Here is a 20,884-nt window from a genome sequence, read left to right as displayed (position 1 = left end):
CAGAATCACTAACTTTATAACTTTTTTTTTTGTCATGCACGTAGATCTTTCAAAGCAGAACTGAAGACTTTTTTATTTAGAAAGGCTTTTATGTGCTGATTGTTTTTATTATTTTGTAGTTACTGTCGTTCTCCTGTGTAGCACTTTGAGATTCTTCGGAATGAAAAGTGCGTTATGAATAAATCTATTATTATTATTATTATCTTTTCAATTTTGCAGACCTTTTACATTCACAAACGACTAGGTTACACACTGCATGAAAGGGAATATTCAAAAAAGCACAATAGGGGCACTTTAACCCTCTATTAACTTACCATCAGCCTGTGATAAACCTGCCAACCAGCGCTGATCCCATGACATCACACACCTTCAGTATCACCTCACATCGCGGGGGTGTTTAATGGTAAATCTAAAAGTGAAAATGAAAGCGCTTTGGGGCCCTTTTGAATTCTTCGAGCCAATTAGCACATCAGGAACATCGCTGGGTGAAACATCAATCTTCTCAGAGGACTCCCAAATTTAATCACATTCCTAAATTTGCACATAAATTAGGTATAAAATTCCAGTTCCCTTTTGTGTTTCGTGGGTGTTAATGAATACATAAGAGGAAATAATCGCCGAGAACGAACTCGCTTTGAGTTTCATGCTTTTGCCCACCAATTCAGACAGATCTGGAAATATTCACAACTATAATAGAAAACGGTCAAAATAATCAGTCATATAGCAATTAAAAAAGGTCTCCTTTTTATTTCATCATGATGCACCCTTTTTTAATACATCATTATTATTTCATCAGTTGCAACCGGAGAGCAAATTATTTTATCATTTAAAACTTCTGTCAAAATGTAAAATGTTTCACTTTAATTCTTTGAGATGATCATGGTAAATATAAGTCTTGATGCTTCCATCATTAGCAGGCATGACATCATCACATGACATGATGAATGTAGTCAAGACGAAAGGAAAGCATCACGTGTGTGTTCTTGTGTTATTAGTGTAGAAAACTCCTCCATATGAGGACAGCACTGGCCTTCAGCACGGCTCAACTCACATGATGACAGCGCTGTTTGTTCACTGGTGCTCATTTTAGGGTTAATGGTCCCGGTTGAGCTACAAACATGGATGTCACTTTTTTGTTTTTTTTTTAAGTCACCATGAAATAAAAAATTGAGTTTTGTGAAATATTGCAGTATTTATAAGAAATGATTTATCCGTGAACATCATTATTGTTCCTCGTAATCTTGAATCAGAATAACTTCCTCTTGCAGCATCTCTTCTCTTCTCTGATGACGAGGGCGGGGCAACCTGTCACTCACATGAGATCAGCCAATAGCAAACCACAACCATCCAATCAATTCCTCACAGACAAAATCAAGCCCACATTTGTTCTTCTCTCAGACGCATTTCACTCGGTAATACGTCACAACAGGGAAGAAAACACTAGTGCAACTTCTGTTTCATGCTGACCAGTGCTGTTCCAGTCCACTTTTAGACACGCACTTGCGAACTTCCCTAAGCACTTCCCCTTGGGGGAATCCCTGCCGCCATTTTGAAGTGCGTTCCACTTCGTGAAGTGGACGAGGGAAGTTTATATGGACAGACTCTCGTTCCCTCGATTTTGACCGAGGGAGTGAGTCTGCTTCAAATGTACACTTCAGGCACCTATATGTCCCACAATGCAGTACGATTGTGACGTCACCACATATCTCATCTAATCACCACCACAACAGACAACTCTATGATATATTAATTATATATATTTTTTGTTTAAAACAACCCAAACACACATAAACATTTGGATGCTGCATTAAACAAATTCTTAAAGGAAAAAAAAAATGTAAATAATAAATCAACTCCACAGCTGATTCCAAGTGATCAAGGGCTTAGGACGTTCCAGTTCAGCCCATTGCAGTTTCCGCCAGTAGTGGGCACTCGCAATGACGTACATCCGAGTGAACGAGACGGAGGGAAGTTTGCGAGTGAAGGGCATGACAGTTTTGGACTGGAACGCAGCACAGTAGATTGACTCCATTACGTAATTCGCGGTGCTTCATGGGAGAGGACGCTCGCCAAAGATTTCTTTTGCCGTTATTTCCTCTGGTAAACAAATTTATTTAAAAATAGATTTAGGCAATAGATTGTATTTGATAAAGAAAGTTGACCATATATGAGTGTAAAATTAATTGTAAAACTTACACTGGTTCAAACTAGGCTATACTGTACTCTATATATTTGATTTATGTTGAAGTGATTGGGACATGGCTTTTAATGGTGAGATTCAAAAAATTATATAAAAATTTGGATTTTGATTTATCGCCCAATATATTGGTTATTGGCTTTCAAATAGCCTATAGAATTATCAGTTATCGATATCGGCCAAAATTTTCACATCGGTGCATCTCTAGCCATATGGCAACAACACCTAATGCAATTTTGCACAGGAAAACACTTCAATGTAAGATTTTTAATTTGTCACAAAAAAGTGAATTCGTTGTTTATTTGTGTGTTTCACGAGTTCACACGTAGGCCTACATGGAATCAGATGTAGTATTTATGCGTATTTGGCTTGCTGTCCAGGGGAGGGCTCCGAGCTCGGAATTTGGCCCGAACCCAGAGTACTCCCCCCTTATACTGGGGTAGACCCAGCCGAGTGTGAGGTGATGGGGTGTGGGAGGGATGCTGAGAAACTTGTCGTGAGACAGAAGGTGAGGAAAGGCTTTATTTATACCAGCTTCCTCTTGTGCTGATTGGTTGATTACCTGAACGTGCTCCTCCCGAACTTTGTTACATGAAGCTTCATTTATTGTTCTTGTTGTCATGGATGAATTCTATCATCTATATGATTTAAAAATTAAGTTCACAGATATCCGAGTGTGTCTTGTCATATTTCAGGGCATTTCCCAGTGTTCAGTGGGGTTAGGGACCGAGGAACTCGACGTGACAGTGGCCTTCAGTCTCATCTGAGCCTCACACATCAGTCATTCTGAAAACTCTTCTGTTTCAGAGAAATGTAGAGCTCACCAGATCTGAGCCGAGACAGAAATAACAACAAAGATTTACCCATGAAACCCTGAGTACACACACTTAAATAACTTATCAAACAAATCAACTTAACCTGACCCACAAACCAGCAGAATGTGTCGGAAAACAGTAAAACTGCAAATCAAACAGGCTTTTTGTTCTGCCAAACGCACTTTTAATCCTTCAAAACAGTGATAATTGTTTGACAAGAAAGACAGAATAGACACAGGTCTGGATGAGCTTCCTCCAGGACTCTGACAATCTGCCATCGTCTTTCAAGGGTGTTTAGATTGTATCCGCATCATCCCACACTTTCGCGCTTCGTTTTCAATTCGTGTTTCAAAGAGATAAGTTTCTGTTTGTCTCGAGGCGTTCTTTTCAAAGATGCTCGCGCACAATGCGAGAACGCATGTCTGATTCATTAACACGAGACGCTTTAGGCGCATCTCTAAAGCTGCGCTGTTTAACTTCAACACCCACATCGCAAAAGTTCATCTCGAGTGAGCACTGCCACCGTTTCCCAGATTTCCGAGGCGTTCCGCGGTTTGATCCACATGAAACGCGTGAGTGACACCGTGAGCTGCGCGAATCTTCCCCAAATGGGACTGAACGCATCTCTTTTTAGGAAAAGTTGGTGTGTGAGGCAGATCAGAGGAACATGTTTATCTTCCTGTGGGTGGAGGATGCGAACGGGACACTTAATGAATAGGCCTACACCCGCCCTGTTACGTAGGCCTACATAGGCTACTGTACGTTCTCCTGAATAAAGTGGAAAATCAACAGCAACATCTAACCTGATCTCTATTCTCTGTGCCAATTTAACACGAGCCATCAGGGAGGAACTTATGATGGAGATATAAATCCTTACAGCTATGCACACTTCACGAGCCTCATCCAGCATGTCAATATGATAAAGCTCGTGCAGAACATTTGACATGTTTGCTCGATATGGGCGAGAGGAGATAAGATGCTCATCCTCCCTCTGGTCTGCTCTGTAATCCCCACACACGGCTTTAATTCTGCCCTGTAGACCTGAGACATGTTCCCATCCGCCCCTGCGGCTCACAGATGAGCATCACACACACCACACGTGTGTGTGTGTGTGCATTGTGCTGCCAAACGGTCTCTCGAGCATTATGCAGAACGCGAAAACACGCTTCTATATGTTGTTTTTACAGCATCTTAAAGCATAAATGCCTCATTCTGTCTAAAGAAATGCGGCTCAATTTTCAGAAGACGGATTTAGGGAAGGATGCAATTTGGAATTTAAAAACAAAAAAATGCATTGCATTTCTACGGTGATGCATTGCTGCCACATACATATTATCGCACTCTGCACTTTCTTTTCACTCCAGGCGTCAACAACACAGCTGACACAGGTAAACACACGTGCTAGAAGAGTTTTTGTTTTGTTTGTTTCTGGTCCCGCTGCGGATGACACGATGCCATCAAGCGGTATCTCTGGTCGTAATCAGTCCTTCACTGACCAATCAGCGTTCATTAGCAGAATGCTAGCGTGTTATGGGCAACAACAACTCAACCTGTAAGAAATCGAAAGGACATAAGTACTCGTTCATTCAACTTTCGATATAACCCATGTTGAACTTGCAAAACCTACAATCAAATCTGAGATTTCTCAACGGCAATCGGGTGAAAGAGACACATTTAGCCGTCTAGCCCCATAGACTCCCATTCAATCTGCACTCATGGGCGATCGCCCCCAGTGGAACTCTGGTGGTACTACAACCAAAATTCGGTACAATAGAGCTTAATAGGGAGTGGGTAGGCTCTCCGTAGACGGGCTCTGATATAGCCTAGTTTTTTTTTGTAAAAAAACTGAAAATAGTCCCCAGCTCAGTAACTTCCAACGTGACCGGGACTAAGTTTGTCTAACCTATTAGACCCGATTAGACCTATTTTCAGGCGCTGCATCATATGATTACGCCTGCTGTACTCGCTGGCAGCAAAGTTTCTTGATTATTACGCAGGAATGAGAGTATAGTTCCTAGCCATATCAGCCTAGAAAATCGCAACTTTACATTTTCCGTCGGTCTTAGTACACGATGTAACTACAGAAGAGTCAAGTTTAAAAATAGGAAAAATATCGATACTCTTTGGTCATTTTTTTGAGAGAGATGCTAATGGTCCTGTCCGATTCAATGATCTATGCTAAGCTATGCTAAAAGTGGAACCGCCAGACCCGGAGATCGGCTGAATGGATTCGAAAACGGTAAAACTCAACTGTTTAAAGGAGAACTCGGTAACTCTAGCGAACTCTAGTCACTTCTTCGCTGATTTTCCCTTTTGTTGTCGCATGTTTTCCCCACGAGCTCCCCCTACAGCTGTGGGGGGGCGTATATTTCACAACACAGTCGTAAAAAACTCACTTGCGGCGGCCTCCTCCCCCTCTCTACCGCTGCTCATGTACGTTTGTTATGATCGGAGCAAGCCAACTGTATTGTGTGGAGCTATGTCTACCGAGGTGGGTAATCTGGTAATACATCATACATGCGTGCGTGTTTATGTCGAATTGCCGTAAAGCAATTTGTGTTTCGCGCTCGTTCTCGTTCTAGTTCTCGCTTCTCACGAGACTTCCAATTTCTATCTTGCCGGGACGGTAGTCCCCAAGTTGCAAGGTTGGTTTTCCGCCTGGGAACGCTGGGGGGAGCGGGGAAAGTCACCAATATCACCAGAACAGGTTGTTTAACCATCCAAATGATTTCTAGACAGTTTTATTAAGTTAAAAAAGTTACCAAGTTCTCCTTTAACTCTGGGGGAGTTGGAAAATGAGCCTATTTCCCAAAAAAGTGGAGTATCCCTTTAAGGCCAAGAAAATATGTCGTTGTAACGTCGTAGCATCTCGTTATTACGAGGAAAAAAAATTCGTTTTAACGACATAAGATCTTGTTATTACGACATGAGTGGAAAAAATTATATGTATGTGTCAGCAATGCGTCACCGTACATTTCTGGATTGTGAATGTTTATTTTTATGTAAATAAAAGAAGAAGAAGCTCAAGACTCTCATTATTATTTTATTTCAGTGGTGTCGTGTTATATTGTAGCCTATTACAGTGCTTGTACAGTATGGGTGTGCCTCAAAATCTGTGCAGAACTTTTGTTCCTTCACTTTCTATTCAATCATGTTATGCTGTGATACTAATTATCCTTTAAAGATTATAAAGGGTTTGATCTTTCTGACATCATGATGTTATTGGAGGAGTTCAGCACTTTTTTTTTTTTTTGATTTTAGTTGAAAAATGATGTTTTGAAAATTCATCAGTAGGCCTACTACCTATAATCTGTAAAGAGTTTGTTTTGTATATCACAAGATAACATTTGGTATAACATGAAATACTGACCATGTGATTTAGTGTACTCTTCTCTTTAAAAAGTATAATGAATCATCAATTAGTAAGTATTCTAATTTATTATAACCAATATATCATTTATTATAATTTAATTATGATGCTACTATTAATAATATATATGTATATACATACACAAAATATATGTATATATTGGTTAAAATATGGTCATATTATATATATATATATATATATGAAGTGATTATAAGGTGTATTTTTTATTTTTCCCCTCATTTTATCTTCAGTGTTTTCTTCTGTGATTTGTGATGTTCTCTTTACGCTTGTGTTTGTGAAGCTCAATCAAACATTTTGACTTCACTCAAAGATTCAGGCTCTGAATTCAATTTGAGAACAAGGTCCCGCTCGTGGCGAGTGAAAAATGGACTACAGAGATCCTCTAAATGGTGGCCATCAATAAAGGCACAGTGCTTTGCTTTGCATTCATCTTCCTCCCTTAATTTGTTTTCCAGACCTCAGTCCCTCGGCTGCTGACCTTTCAGAGAGACGCTCCTGAAACAGCAGATAGAGTGAGACGCTCTCCTCCGAGGACTCGTGTGTTTATGAAGTGCAGCCCGGGAAGAATGGACTGGATATCACAGCACATTTAACATGAGAGAGACAGTCTGGAGTGATGTCACCGTGGTAAAACAGCATCCGCTATAGGGACATTCTCAGGAAACACTGCCATTTGTGCCCGGGAATCTTTCAGGATTATTATTATTATTATTATTATTTTTTAAATAATTTCATATTGCTAAACTCTAAATTCTGTTTGTTTTTTACAGTACCAGACTACAATAGGAAGCACACATGACCTCCAGTGTTCAGATGATGATGGTCAGCATATTACAGCCTTACTCTTAGAAATAATTGGGTTCAATGGAGTTCTATATAGAACTCTAGGGTTCTTGTTGACTCAGTTTTAAAGAACCCTTCATGCCAAAAACGTTCTAGATAAGGAGAAATGCTTAAATGATTGCATAATACTATCATGTTTCATGTGTTATTTCATTTTTTTAGTGATGAAAATAGCCTATGTTAAAATCATAGGAAGTCGGGGAAGGTCTCGATTTTTTAAGAGTCATTACAAGCCGTTCACACATTAGCAATAAAAAGTGATTAATACATAATAAATAGATATAACCCCATTAAGGTTCTATGTAGAACCCTTTCTTCTAAGAGTGAGAGCAGAATGTGCATGAACGAAGTCTGCACTTTCACAGAAAAAGCATAAATCATTTAAAGACAATGCTACACAACATATTGAAAAAGCGTGATTTTTTCACTTTAATAAAAGCAAAATATAAGCCAAAGTAGGTTTTTAAAAATATGCAATCAATTTAAGAGGCAATGGTAATGAATTTGGTGTGCAAATTGGCTGATATTTCAATGAAAAACATAGTATATAAAAATGACACTAATGAGAGTCAAGATCATTCATATTCATTTGATTATTCTGTTTGCTCACAAATGGCAGCTTTTCCTGAGAATGAATACTCTTATATACATAAGTGTTTCACATAAACATGATCTTCAGTGTTCCCTTCAAAAAATGCAGAAAGCCAGATCAAAATGTACAATATTTCTTAATAAGTCTGACGTCATCTGCTTAAACTCGGACCACAGACTAAAAACAAACGGATCATTTGCATTCCCTGAGAAAAATAAAACTCACACAAAATCATCCATATTCTCAGTTTGATCTGGGAGAAGGAGATAAATGCCATTTCTCTTTTCATTTAACTGAAAATAGTGACACTTTCACACTTTACAATAAGGTTCATTTGTTAACATTAGTTAACTGCATTAATTAACATGAACTAATGATGAAAAACACTTCCAAATCACATCATTAATCTTACAAACCCATTATTGAAATCAAAAGTTGTATCTGATAATTAATGGAACATCAACTAACAATGAACAGTTGTATTTTTATTGAATAAATACTGTAACGACCGGATTGCTCATCGTCAGCTCGCTGTAAAGTGTTACTGATAAAATAATAGTCAATATTATTGTAAATATTTCATGTTATTTCCAATTCAATCAACAGAAGAGACGCAATACATACGTTCTCTTAGGCCAACGATCATATCAATGACATTCAACACGTTAAAGTAAAGCACTGTTACTAATTTAACTTGAAATCAGACACCAGAGAGAAACATATGGCAACAAAAGAATCTATTTATTCTGAATATGCATTACCAGTACAAATGAAGAGACCAAAAAAACCTACACCTTGTTAGTTTTTCTTCACAAAAACGAGTTGGAATCAAAAAGACAATAGTTTGCTGTTCCATTTTATTCCTTTTATACATATGCAGAGATCTTAAAAGTTAAAAGTTGACAGGAGAATGTCCTCTGCGCTTGATATAAAAAAGAAGAAACATTCAAAAACACTGCAGGAGTTTAAAGAACAAAAGACATGCAACAAAGTAAACATTTGATGTTTTACAAACCGCTGTATATGCAAAAACTAAAAGCGTCATTATATGAGGCTTTTGTGAGTATGGTTCTGCTGGGCAGGCAGCGATACAAACGCCGTGAGCGAAGGGGAACGTGAGGATGGGACCGTCCACGACACTTTCCTCGCAGTGATCTCTTCAACCCTCCACAATCCGCACGAAGGCCGTGTCACTTTACGCGTGGATGCGATTGTTATAAAAAGAGCAAAACAAGAGCAAAGGTGCACATCTACATATAGAAGCTAGCGCGCATTCACATTATGCTTGCGAGAAAATAAAATATATGGCCGCCCCTGTAAACAAGCCCAATATGAAATAAGAAACGAGAATCGGCTATTCACAACGGGAGGGCATCAAAAATATATCCAAACGATTTCTGCATTTGTGTGCCATCATTAGCTTTTCCTTTTCTTCTAGAGAAACGCGACGGAACTCCAGCTGGATTTTTGGTTTCGAGTGTATGACGCACCGCGGACATTCGTGAGAAACGCATCCCAGCGCACTAGATAGTACACAATTTACAGCATGAACAGTGTCGAGTGATGTCCACGTGAAGAACGGACACGTCTGGGGTTTTTGGTATCAAAGTCGCCCGGGGAGAAGGCCGACGTGCGACGAAACTGTGGAAAAGAAAGCCGTTTCACATTTGGGATTTGTTCACTTCTTCTGATTTCCGTTTATTGCATTCTCATGTGCGCTGATGAAGATCCTTCAGTGATGATGATGATTATGACATATAAAGGGATTCGTGTGTCTGGAAATGAACATCAGACAAACAGAAGTGTGACGCATCTCGTTTAAAATAACACGATGGTAATCTTTCAAAATGAAAACTAGACTTGATAACTGCATTGCCTTTATTTCTCATTAAAGCAGGGAAATTATGATTTTCCCATATGTACATAAACATAATCTAAACGACCGAGGGCCAGATTTACTAACAGCTTGCTCCAGTGCAAACCCTCTTTAGGCGTTAAAAACTACTGTCAGGATTTACTAAAGATACGCAGTGAAAAGGGTTATTTTTACGGCTGAACTTATTACATATGCATTTGTAGGAGTTTCTCTTTATGGGAGGAGAGTGTTTAAATGAATCGTGCAAGGTGATTTACTAAGGTTTGCGCTCGTCAATTTACTGGTGTTTGCGCTATTATTCCCCTAAAGCATGTTTAACACAGATGGTAGTTTGCGCTGCTCTTGGTAGATTGTGTTGGTCATCATGGAAGTGTGTCGTCGGCGCTGTTATGGGATTGCGCTCTCACACATCTTTGCCCTGTTTAGTAAATCTGGCCCTGAATATTCAGGAGATTAGTAAAGGTTATTAGACGAACAGAAGTGAAGTTGACTTCAGCTCAGAGGCAGTGTGAACCCAATCAACTGCTTTTTCCAAGCATAATACGTCTATTATAATGTAAAATCTGTTGTGTAAATGTTACTAAAGAGATGTATAAAAGTACTTTGGCACTATGGTAAAATTGCAAAATGTTTCAAACATAACGTGAGGTTTGTGGTGACGACGAAGGCATTGGATTATTTCTGGGACGGGTTGATCTGTCGAGTCTATTGTGTTGGTTTGGATCTGTTTCAGACCCTGATGTTTTGAGAGGTAGCATGAAGATGAGGGATGATGATGATGATGATGATGATGATGATGATGATGATGTTGTGTTCACAAAAGTCCTTTACACACTGGAGGGAAGAGCGTGTGGCGTGATGCAGAGTCCGTGTGTGTGTGTGTGTGTGTGGAGGATCAGTTGGAGGTGTCGGAGTGAACGCTTCCGGGTCCTTCTGTGGGGGAGGTGACGGAGGAGGGGGTGGTGGGGTCCTGCCAGCCACCGTTCGCCTGACGGAGAGAACAACACACACACACACACAGCATGAGGGACTGATTACAGCACAATATCAGGGAAAAATGGCTTGTCAGTCAATATTTGTTGTATTCCAGTCCATTTTACTCGGTGTGGAATATCATTTAAATGGACAGAAACAATGATTTAGTTGCAAACAGTGAAAAATGAAATACAAAAAAACATCTTGGGGATGTGTGTGTACGCACACACACAGACACTTTCACTCACACACTACTGTTCAAAAGTTTGGGGTCATTTAGTTGTTTTTTGTGCTTTTTTTAAAGACATTTATTCAGCAAGGATGCGTTCATTTTTTTAAAAAGTGACAGTAAAGACATTTATAATGTTACAAAAGATTATATTTCTAACAAATGCTGTTCTTTTGAACTTTCTATTCATCAAAGAACCTTGAAAAATAAAATGTATCACGGTTTCCACAAAAATATAACTGTTTTCAACATTGATAATAATCAGAAATGTTTCTTGAGCAGCAAATCATCATATTAGAGTGATTTCTGAAGGATCATGTGACTCTGAAGACTGGAGTAATGATGCTGAAAATTCAGCTTTGATCACAGGAATAAATCACATTATAACAAATATTCAACACAGAAAAAAGTAATTTGAAATTGTAATAATATTTCACATTTTTACTATTTTTGATCAAATAAATGCAGCCTTAGTGAGTATAAGATTCAATCTTTTTTCGTCAGCGCTTACAAAGTCTAAGAAAAGCCGCTGTCTGCTACAGTTTTATCAGTAATTCTGTTGACGGCACAGGTTTCAGTCGCTCTGAAACGGTCCTCAGAAAACAGGAATCAGCCTGTAAGAGCTCAGTGTGTGTAACGGCTGTCATCTGAGCTCACACACACACAAATACTGAGAGGCAACGAGAGAAAAGAATCGGGACTGAGAATAAAACAGGAATCAGGAAGGACACAGAGAGAAAGAAGGTGGAAGAAACACACACATGCAGCAGAAGCATCACTAATCTCACAGACAGCGACGCTACGCTCCTCTGTTCTTCAAACTCTTCAAATGATGCTGTTCATGTCGAGAGTCAGATCAACGCACAATATCAAATCCCACTAATGCTTTCTGCAATACATTTAAATAAACTCAATGTAATGTACGGTTTAATTTAATCTACATTTAAGTCACAATGAAAATGCATTAGAGTGTCATTGCATTAGAAAATAAAACATCAAAGCAAGTGTCATTAATTGCAAAGAAAGACACACACACACTGTACAAGAACAATGTATTGTGCCTCGTTGTGGTTGTGAAATGCTAGTGGAACATGTTCATAGTTCATGTGGTGAACTTATCTAATGCAATGACATTCAGACATTTATAAATGTCACTTGATATTTTTGGGGCGGCTGTACATGCATTTTCAAACAAGATATTTCAAACGAGCCACATTTAAAGTCTTAAATTAGCTGATATATGCACTCGGTTTATATCGATGCAATCATTTGCCACCAATTTAAAAATAATATCTAATATCAAACACCTTCTGACGATTGAATTTCTAAGGATGAGGATTAAAGTGGAAAATTTTGAATACAATCATTTTTATGGAGACATGCACTCACACAAGCAGTGTTTAAAGGTTAGAATATTTTAGATTTGGACATAAACAGAAACATTTTCATTAACAATGTAAATCATTTTAAGTTGTAATAAATTTTAATGACTTTTTCTATATTATATAATATTATAAACTACCATTCAAAAGTTTGGGGTCTGTAAGATTTTTTAATGTTTTAGAAAGAAGTCTCTTCTGCTCACCAGGGCTGCATTTATTTTATATTTCCAGCATCATTACTCCAGTCTTCAGTGTCACATGATCCTTCAGAAATCACTCTAATATGATGATTTGATGCTCAAGAAACATTTATGATTATTATAATGTTGAAAACAGTTGAGCTGCTTCATATATTTTTTTTGATGCATAGAAAGTAAAAAAAAAAACACATTTACTTGTTTTGTAAAAATAAAATGTAACGTTTTAACAATTGAATGAAAAATCCCTTTTTTTATGTTTCAAACTGAATTGTATGCTTAATTAAATATGAATTTATCATCCTGCTTTGTATGGTGCCGCTTGTGCCTAAATGACTGTCCTGTATTCAATGCTTTCTAAAAAAGCTGGATGTGAATTTCGCGACGTTCTCAGTGTCTGTGCATCAAAGTCAAGCCCACAATTCTCTGATCCCGCAGATCTCCACACGGATCCAGGAAAACTCAGGATTTGCATACATCCCCCCCTGAACGTGTATGATCTCATTAACATACGGCCAGCGAAGCGCGACAGAACGTAAGCGGGACAGAGACGCTGACCTCCCCCCCCCCCCCACCCCCTCTCTCTCTCTCTCGCTCGCTCTCTCGTTCTCGGCTCGCTGTCAAGCCCATTAGCTCGGCAGGAACCTGATCTGAGCAATGTGCTTGGATTGCTGTCCCGAGTCCACACTCCGCTCCCCGTGTGTCTGTCGTATTGATTTTCCCCTTTACCACACGGCTTGTCGCTGTGAATTTTCTCGTCGCGCCAAGTTGCCAGCAGCGCCCCTCCCGTTCCCCCGCTTCCCGAACACGCTCAGGATGTCCTCCTACGAGCGTTTCACCACGGCTTTATTTTTAGCGTTCGGCTGCGAGATTGTCCGCGGAGTGTTTTTCTCTGCCGCCCTTCGGGGGATAATCAGGGTCAGGTGACTCTGGGGCACGACGAGGACTCATATATTTGCGGCCGGTGTCACCTGTTCTCCCCCGTTCCCGTCAGCGGGGCGTGTGGCTGCAGGTGCCGGGCCGATCTGATTGGATGTGATGGGTTCAGACAGACCCGGGCCGGTCTCGTGTCCACGTCTCGCTGGGCAGCGCCGCCCGTGGCGTTCACGACACACAGGCAATCAACTAAGTGACCACGATTCCCAGACAAGTCCCACTAAGTGGCATTCTGAGCCCTATGGCTTTGAAATAATTGGTAGAGGGCAAAACAAGAGGAAGGGGGAAAAAAAGAAGTGTTTTTTTCTCGCCTTACATTGATGCCCTGCGGACTGTACATCTGGTTTGCTGCGAGGCCGTCACTGTATCCTCCTGTCTGGCTGATAACATGGCGAAGGGTATCCACCTGAAACAAAAAAACAACACGGCAAGGTCAGAGCGCACAAAAAAAAAAAAAAAACGCGAGCGCAAGGTCGGATGAAGCGACGCACGCAAACAAAGCAAAGTCAGACGACACGTCAAAGAAGAAAGCAAGGTCGAAGAAAGCAAACAACAATAAAAGACAAAGAAAACACGATGAAACACAGACGTACAAACACAGGATGACATGCAGACAATGAAACGCATTACAAAGCCAGTCTCTACGGCTCTGTTCTGAGACCTAGTGAGCTGCCTATGGTCCTAGACAGCACTTTAAGATGTGTATATTCCATACGCTGCCTTATAAGAAGCCTCAATTGTACAGTAGCACTGTGGTAGACCCCAGAATGCATTGCATCAAACCAAAATCAAAGAAATGTTGATTAAATATATACTTACACTACGGTTCAAAAGTTTGGGGTTGCTAAGATCGCTAAGTCTCTTCTGCTCACCGAGGCTGCATTTATTTGATCAAAAATACAGTAAAAACAGTGAAATATTATTACAATTTAAAATAACTACGTGAATATATGTTCGGATGTAATTTATTCCTGTGATCAAAGCTGAATTTTCAGCATCATTACTCCAGTCTTCAGTGTCACATGATCCTTTAGAATTATGATTCATGAATCAATTATGAATCAATGTTGAAAACTGTGATACGTTTTTTTCTCAGGATTCTTTGATGAATAGAAAGCATTTATTTGAAATAGATGTGGTTTGTAACATTATAAATGTCTTTACTGTCGCTTTTGATCGATTTAATGCATCCTTGCTGAATAAAAGTATTCATTTCTTTCCAAAGAAATGTCAAATCTTACTGACCCCAAACTTTTTTAACGGTTGTGTGTATTTCATGAAAAGTATTCATAGAAAAGTTCATGATCAAACTTTCCTATTTTCCACAATATTTGTGTATTGGTTTCGTTAGTAACATGCTAATGTCAAACAGAAGTCATTATTAGAGTTGCTGTCTACAGTGTGTAAAGTGTTTCAAAATTCAGTCAGTAGAGAGGCAGTTCACAAGATATCTTTTGCAACATTTCAAGTTTACTTAAAAAACCGGTAAAACTGTATTTTGATGGTCCGCTTTAGACAATAAGTAATATTGCAACTGCACGTCAGCTGACTCTCATTAGACTGTCTGCTTAATATCTGCTAACTCTTTATTTTGATGCTCTCCAAACACACTTATACTGACTATAAGTAACTTTGCAAGTACATGTCAACTTACTCTACTAACCCGAACCCCTTATTATACTCTAATGAGAGTTAGCAGACATGTAGAGGCAACGTTACTTATAGTCAAAGTGTACTCTCACACACACACACACACACGCACACACACGAGGGAAACTTAGCACATGCGCTGCAGTGTGTGTTTCTGAGGTGATTGATTGGCACTGTACCTGTGACTGCACATTGGCTCCCACCTGAGAGCCCTGGTACGAGTCCCCGTTCAGAGACTGAACACTCATAAACAAATCGCCAGAGTTTGACATGCTAAAAGAGCCAGCAGAACCTGAGAGGTGCACAAACACGACAGAGATAGACAGAATAAGCCAGAGAGAATGAGTCTGAAAACCTCCAGAGAGTTATAGTTAGATAAGCTTTGAGATCATAAAGCAGCCCGTAAAGAAGACGAAGAACTGTTGCAAAGCAGGAGAGATTGAGCTGGCAGCAAGAGGAAGCTCGACACCACAGATCACAGCGCGGATTTGTGCAAGTTTGATTTTTAACTGAATTCTTAATCATTCTATAATAATCGACCGATTGAGAGCAGATGCCATATTTCATTTGATGCAATTTAAAATGCATCATTTGCATCTCAATTTATTTCTAATCTGATATCTCATAAAGATGTGTGAAACAATTATTTGCACTGAGAAAAAAAAGACTAACTTACATTTTTTTACTGTATTTCTTTTAAATGTACACTATCGTTCAAAAGTTTAGGGTCAGTAAGATTTTTTTTTTTTTTTCACAGAAATTAATACTTTAATGCAACAATAAAGACTTTATCATGTCACAAAAATTCTCTTTTAATAAATATATGCTCTTTTAATACTTTCTATTCATCAAAGAATCCTGAAAAATAAAATGTGTACGGTTTCCACAAAATTATGAAGCAGCTCAACTGTTTTCAACATCAGAAATGTTTCTTGAGCAGCAAATCATAATGTTAGAATGATTTCTGAAGGGTCATGTGACTCTGGAGACTGGAGTAATGATGCTGGAAATTCAGCTTTGATCACAGGAATAAATTACATTTGAACATATTCACATAGAAAACTGTTTTTTGAATTGCAATAATATTTCACTATATTATACTTTTATTACTGTATTTCTAATCACATACAAGACTTTTTTCAAAAAACGTATTTCCTACCGACCCCAAACTTTTTAACAGTCGTGTATTTTTATTAATTTGTCATCTGAAGGATTGACGCCCCTAGTCTCTCCCTCACAGTCTTTTTTATTTATTTGTGTAGAATTAACTCTCACTTAACTCTACGGACATGTTTTAACGGAGCAAAAAGCGGTTTGTTTTAACTGGACAAGTCCTCTGAGTTCCCCAAAGAGAAGCACTGAGACATGGGCATGTTGTGATCCGCACAGCACTCATTCTGTTCCAGTAAAAACACATCAGATATCTGAATGCGCCATAGCTTGACATGCAGTAAAGTTACACTATAGAAATCAGCTTTACCGCAGCATCGCTACACGAGGTAAAGTCCTGCGCCTCAAAAAAGTGTATTTTCTTTCTCCATTCTGTCACTGATGGAGTTTTGGTTCCTCGCCACCGTCACATTTTTTCACCTTTGTCGCCTTTGGCTTAGTTGGGGACATTTAATTTAATATTCAACAATATTATTGATCTGCCTGCATTGACACTGTTATATGAGAACTGACCTGAGCTGGACATGACATCACAGAGCGGCTATATATATATAAATGAACTAAATTAATAACTTTTTTACAACAAAAATGAACCATCACTGAACTTACTTAAGCTGGACTATCGCTATTTTCTTCAGGACACAAACTCTGTTGCATTATTCTCCTGTTCTCTCTGTAAAGCTGCTCTGTGTTGTAAAAAGCGCTGTGTAAATGAATGTGGCTTGAGCTGAGCAGGAATCATGGGCCTCGTGAAGGGTTAGCGGCCTCACCTGCTGAGTTGGGGGTGGACGGGGAGTTGGCCTGACTGCCGTGTGTGGACACACTCGTTGCGCTCACAGCCGTTCTGGCGGCGTACATGTTGGCTTCTTCCTGGAACTTTCCGATGTTCTTCTTGTATCGGATTCTTTTGTTTCCGAACCAGTTGGACACCTGCCCACAAAAACAACATCAAGACATGTGATTTTAAACAGCGTCCTCTTGAACCTCACGGACACAAATCATGATGGACTATTAAACATGAACGGGTTTTTAGACAGACATTTACAATGAGGAAAAAATGTTACACACAGTACGCAAACACATGCATTATACTACCGTTCAAAAGTGTGGGGTCGGAAAGATTTTTTTTTTATGTTTTTTGAGAGAAGTCTCTTCTGCTCAGCAATGCTGCATTTATTAATACAGTAAAAACAGAAATATTGTGAAATATTATAACAATCATGAATATGTTTCAAACTGTAATGTATTCCTGTGATCAAATCAATACTCCAGTCTTCAGTGTCACATGATCCTTCAGAAATCATTCTAATATGATGATTTGCTGCTCAAGAAATATTATTATTATTATCAATGTTGAAAACAGTTGAGCTGCTTCATATTTTTGCAAAAACTGTGATGCATTATTTTCAGGAATCTTTGATGAATGTAACACTGTAACACAGACACCTTAAAATAAAGTGTAACCTAAAAATCTTTTGATCATAATAATGTTTTTAATGTCACTTTTGATCAATTTAATGCATCCTTGCTGAATCAAAGTATTAATTTCTTTTTTTTTTATCTTACTGACCCCAAACTTCTGAACGGTAGTGTATGATGCAATGCATTTTTTTTATATATCTTATTTGATCTAACTACTAAAATACTTTTTCTTTCAATTAATGAATGAATGTCGAAGCAATTAGATACTGATAACTGTAAATCTTGACTGTTTATACGCATTTTAGGTAGGCTACCATTGCAATCAAACTTCTCAATTAAGCCAATTTATAAGGTGATAGTTTTAAGACAAAACTACAGTACATCATTCTCATCATATAGCAACACTAGAACAATAAAATGCACAGAAAAAGTACCAATTACACACTTAATGTTCATCCTTTAAAGTTTACACTATTGCTAAAAAATAAGTGGCTGGTCGATGTCACAACAACGATGGATGTTATGGACAGAACTTGTGATGGCCACAAGGACAGAGGTTTAACCACACACACACACACACACTTGACACACATCACTTACACCAATCTCAGTATGTCAGTGTGTGCTGGCAGCAATGATCACAGCACACACTGACAGCAATCACTCAACACACACACACACTAACGCCCATTACTGCTAATACACCAGCGGATGAGGCTCTGTGCTAATGATAAACACCATTACGATGAAAAGCTAATCAATCCTGCGGCTAAGCTTCCCTTTCCCGCGAGAGGCTAAAGGTGTTTCTATATTACAAACGGCGCGGCGGTCATCACTCATCCCCGCGAGCCTGACTGAAAACCAGGCCTAAATGCATCATACAATCATTTCAGCTAAATTTATTAAATAGTTTAGAATGCATTATGCATTTAGCGCAGCAGATGAAAAATGCTAAGAGGCATGCAGTGCCGTGCTGCAAATGATTTTGTTTTCCAGTTGCATGAGGTTGAACTCACGTGAGTATTACTGATATATTTCACATGCAAAACAGGTGGAAACAAACATCGGCTGTGTCTCGAGAAGATGGCGTGTTTGGACATCACTGGAAAGTGTGCAATAGAAATTCTAAGGTATTCTTTGAAACTGCATGGTATATGAATAGAATATGATAAACATTCAGAACAATGCAACACTGAATAGTAAAGAACCGTGATCTCACTATCACTGAACTATGATGTGTTTTTATGGGTGTAATATTTGAGGGCTCGTACCTGCGAGACTGTGATGGAGCATTTCTTGGCCAGCTCCTCTTTGGCCTCTTCGCTGGGATACGGGTTACTGAGATGGGAGTAGAAATATTCATTCAGGATCTCTGTGGCCTGTTTGTTGAAGTTTCGTCTTTTCCTCCTGTGCAGAGAGAGAGAGAGAGAGAGAGAGAGAGCGATGGATCAGATGTGCACATCTTCACAGAACTTGTGTGAGTTTGTTTAGTTGCATCATTCCACTTTCATTTCAACGTTACTGTAAATAGCATATCTGTGCATAGGTAATTCAGTTTATAATTACATACATCTACATTATTCTGTGTAGCTTTTATACTGTTTTGTATTCTTTTTGAATTTTAATGCATATTTTTATCATTCCTTTTTATTGACTTTATCACTATTGTGCTAGTTATTCAATGTTAGATAAAGTAGTACAATTATTGAAAAAATTTGATAAATTAAACCTAGCATGAAAAGTACCTTAAAAAAAACATTCAACTATCTTTCAACTTTCGACTAACTTTGGTTAGTCTTTCGTTACCAAAGTTACTGTAGGAAAAATGATCAAACACTTTTTTTGTGCTGTCAAACTGTATTTATATTATATTATAAATTGTAGTGCTGTCAGATTAATTGCTTTGCATCTAACATGAAAGAATAAAAGTTTGTGTGTATATACAGTATATATACACTCACACAAGTTCTATATATATATACATATTTATTTATTTAGAATTTATATATATATATATATATATATATATAAATATACACATGCACATACATACACTTATACATATACATATATATATGTGATTAATCGATTTGACAGTACAAACTTTTCCCTTACTTTATGGGGAATATACAGTTGATCAATAATGGCATACCAACTAACTACTGTAGCTCTTTACTGAGAGATAGCTTGATACAAAGATGAATATGCAACCCTTGTAACCCATTTATTTGACTTTATTTTACTTCGATGTTTATTGGAAAACCACAAAACTGCAAATTAATCTCAATCCCAAACGGCAACATGAAATACATAAACTACATGAAACAGGACATTTAACATTTAGTTTGACCTCCAGAGATTGACAACTTAAGAAAATAAGAAAGATAAACCGCCTTCCTATTTCCACAGGATAAGGCGCATATTCCTGAAAAGGTGCCAGATGAATTCAAACGAGATGGAAAAGAGGAATAAAGCAGACCGCACACATACTCGAAAGTGAAGAGCTTTAAAACGACAGTGAATTGAGCTTTGGGTGCCAATGAATTCAACCTCCTCTCAGCATCACTCATCTGTGGGTTAAGAGTGTGCGATTGGAGCTCGTCTCAGGGGTTTTACATATGCAGCACTGAAGGGTGAGCCGATTTCCTCCCCAAAACCCCTCTTCACTAAATGCAAATGAGCACAGCATGGTCTCAGCCGAAGAGAGGATTAATCAGAGGAACTGAGCATGCTCCAAAGACACAGAGAATGGGTTCGGAGTGCTGGAAGGAAACATGAAGCTCATTTAAATGTTATGCCTCCGACTCCAGGCTTCCAGCGCGATTTATCCGCAGAGAAATGTATGCAAATCCCAGGCACGTTTCAAAGAGAACAAGCGATTACATTGAGAAAGGGATGGACTCAACACGGCAAAGCGTGTGTGGGTTTGGATGTGGCCCTGAAAGCGCGAGTCTGGGACCTCGAGTCCCCCGGGAAGGATCAGGGACGGGAAAACACATGTGTAAACAGTAAACAGCGGGAGCGTTTGTTTACATGGACGTGGTAGTAACAGGCTTAGCGTAGAATGGTGTCTACTCTACGCTAATGTAAGTCTCTCTGTTTGTCCCGAGGTTTACCGCAGTCTGCCGGATCCAGGCCGTATGCAGATCTGATGAAGGACCTGCGCCTGGACGTGACGACAATGAAATCCTGAAGCGTCAACTAGGCTC

General features: G+C 38.9%; 1 protein-coding gene across 4 annotated transcripts in view; it reads right to left on the bottom strand.

Annotated features, from left to right (window-relative positions):
• Positions 1–8,558: 8,558 nt before the first annotated feature.
• pbx1b (pre-B-cell leukemia homeobox 1b) overlaps positions 8,559–20,884 on the bottom strand; it is a 77,664-nt gene continuing 65,338 nt past the window's right edge. For 2 of the 4 annotated variants that reach the window (XM_084425282.1, XM_084425281.1), the window contains exons 5-9: positions 18,947–19,082; positions 17,024–17,183; positions 15,263–15,375; positions 13,750–13,839; positions 8,559–10,702 (exon numbers count right to left, since the gene is read on the bottom strand). In XM_084425282.1, the coding sequence (XP_084281408.1) occupies positions 10,610–10,702; positions 13,750–13,839; positions 15,263–15,375; positions 17,024–17,183; positions 18,947–19,082 (592 nt within the window). In that variant the 3' untranslated portion in view covers positions 8,559–10,609. The remainder of the gene's footprint in view (positions 10,703–13,749; positions 13,840–15,262; positions 15,376–17,023; positions 17,184–18,946; positions 19,083–20,884) is intronic. The other 2 variants (XM_084425284.1, XM_084425283.1) reach the window with 1 other exon arrangement.

The sequence above is a fragment of the Rutilus rutilus genome (genome assembly GCF_951802725.1).
Source record: "Rutilus rutilus genome assembly, chromosome: 12".
In the NCBI taxonomy this organism is placed as follows: domain Eukaryota; kingdom Metazoa; phylum Chordata; class Actinopteri; order Cypriniformes; family Leuciscidae; genus Rutilus; species Rutilus rutilus.
Note: the sequence above shows the minus strand (reverse complement) of the source record. Positions and strands in the feature narration are given on the sequence as shown.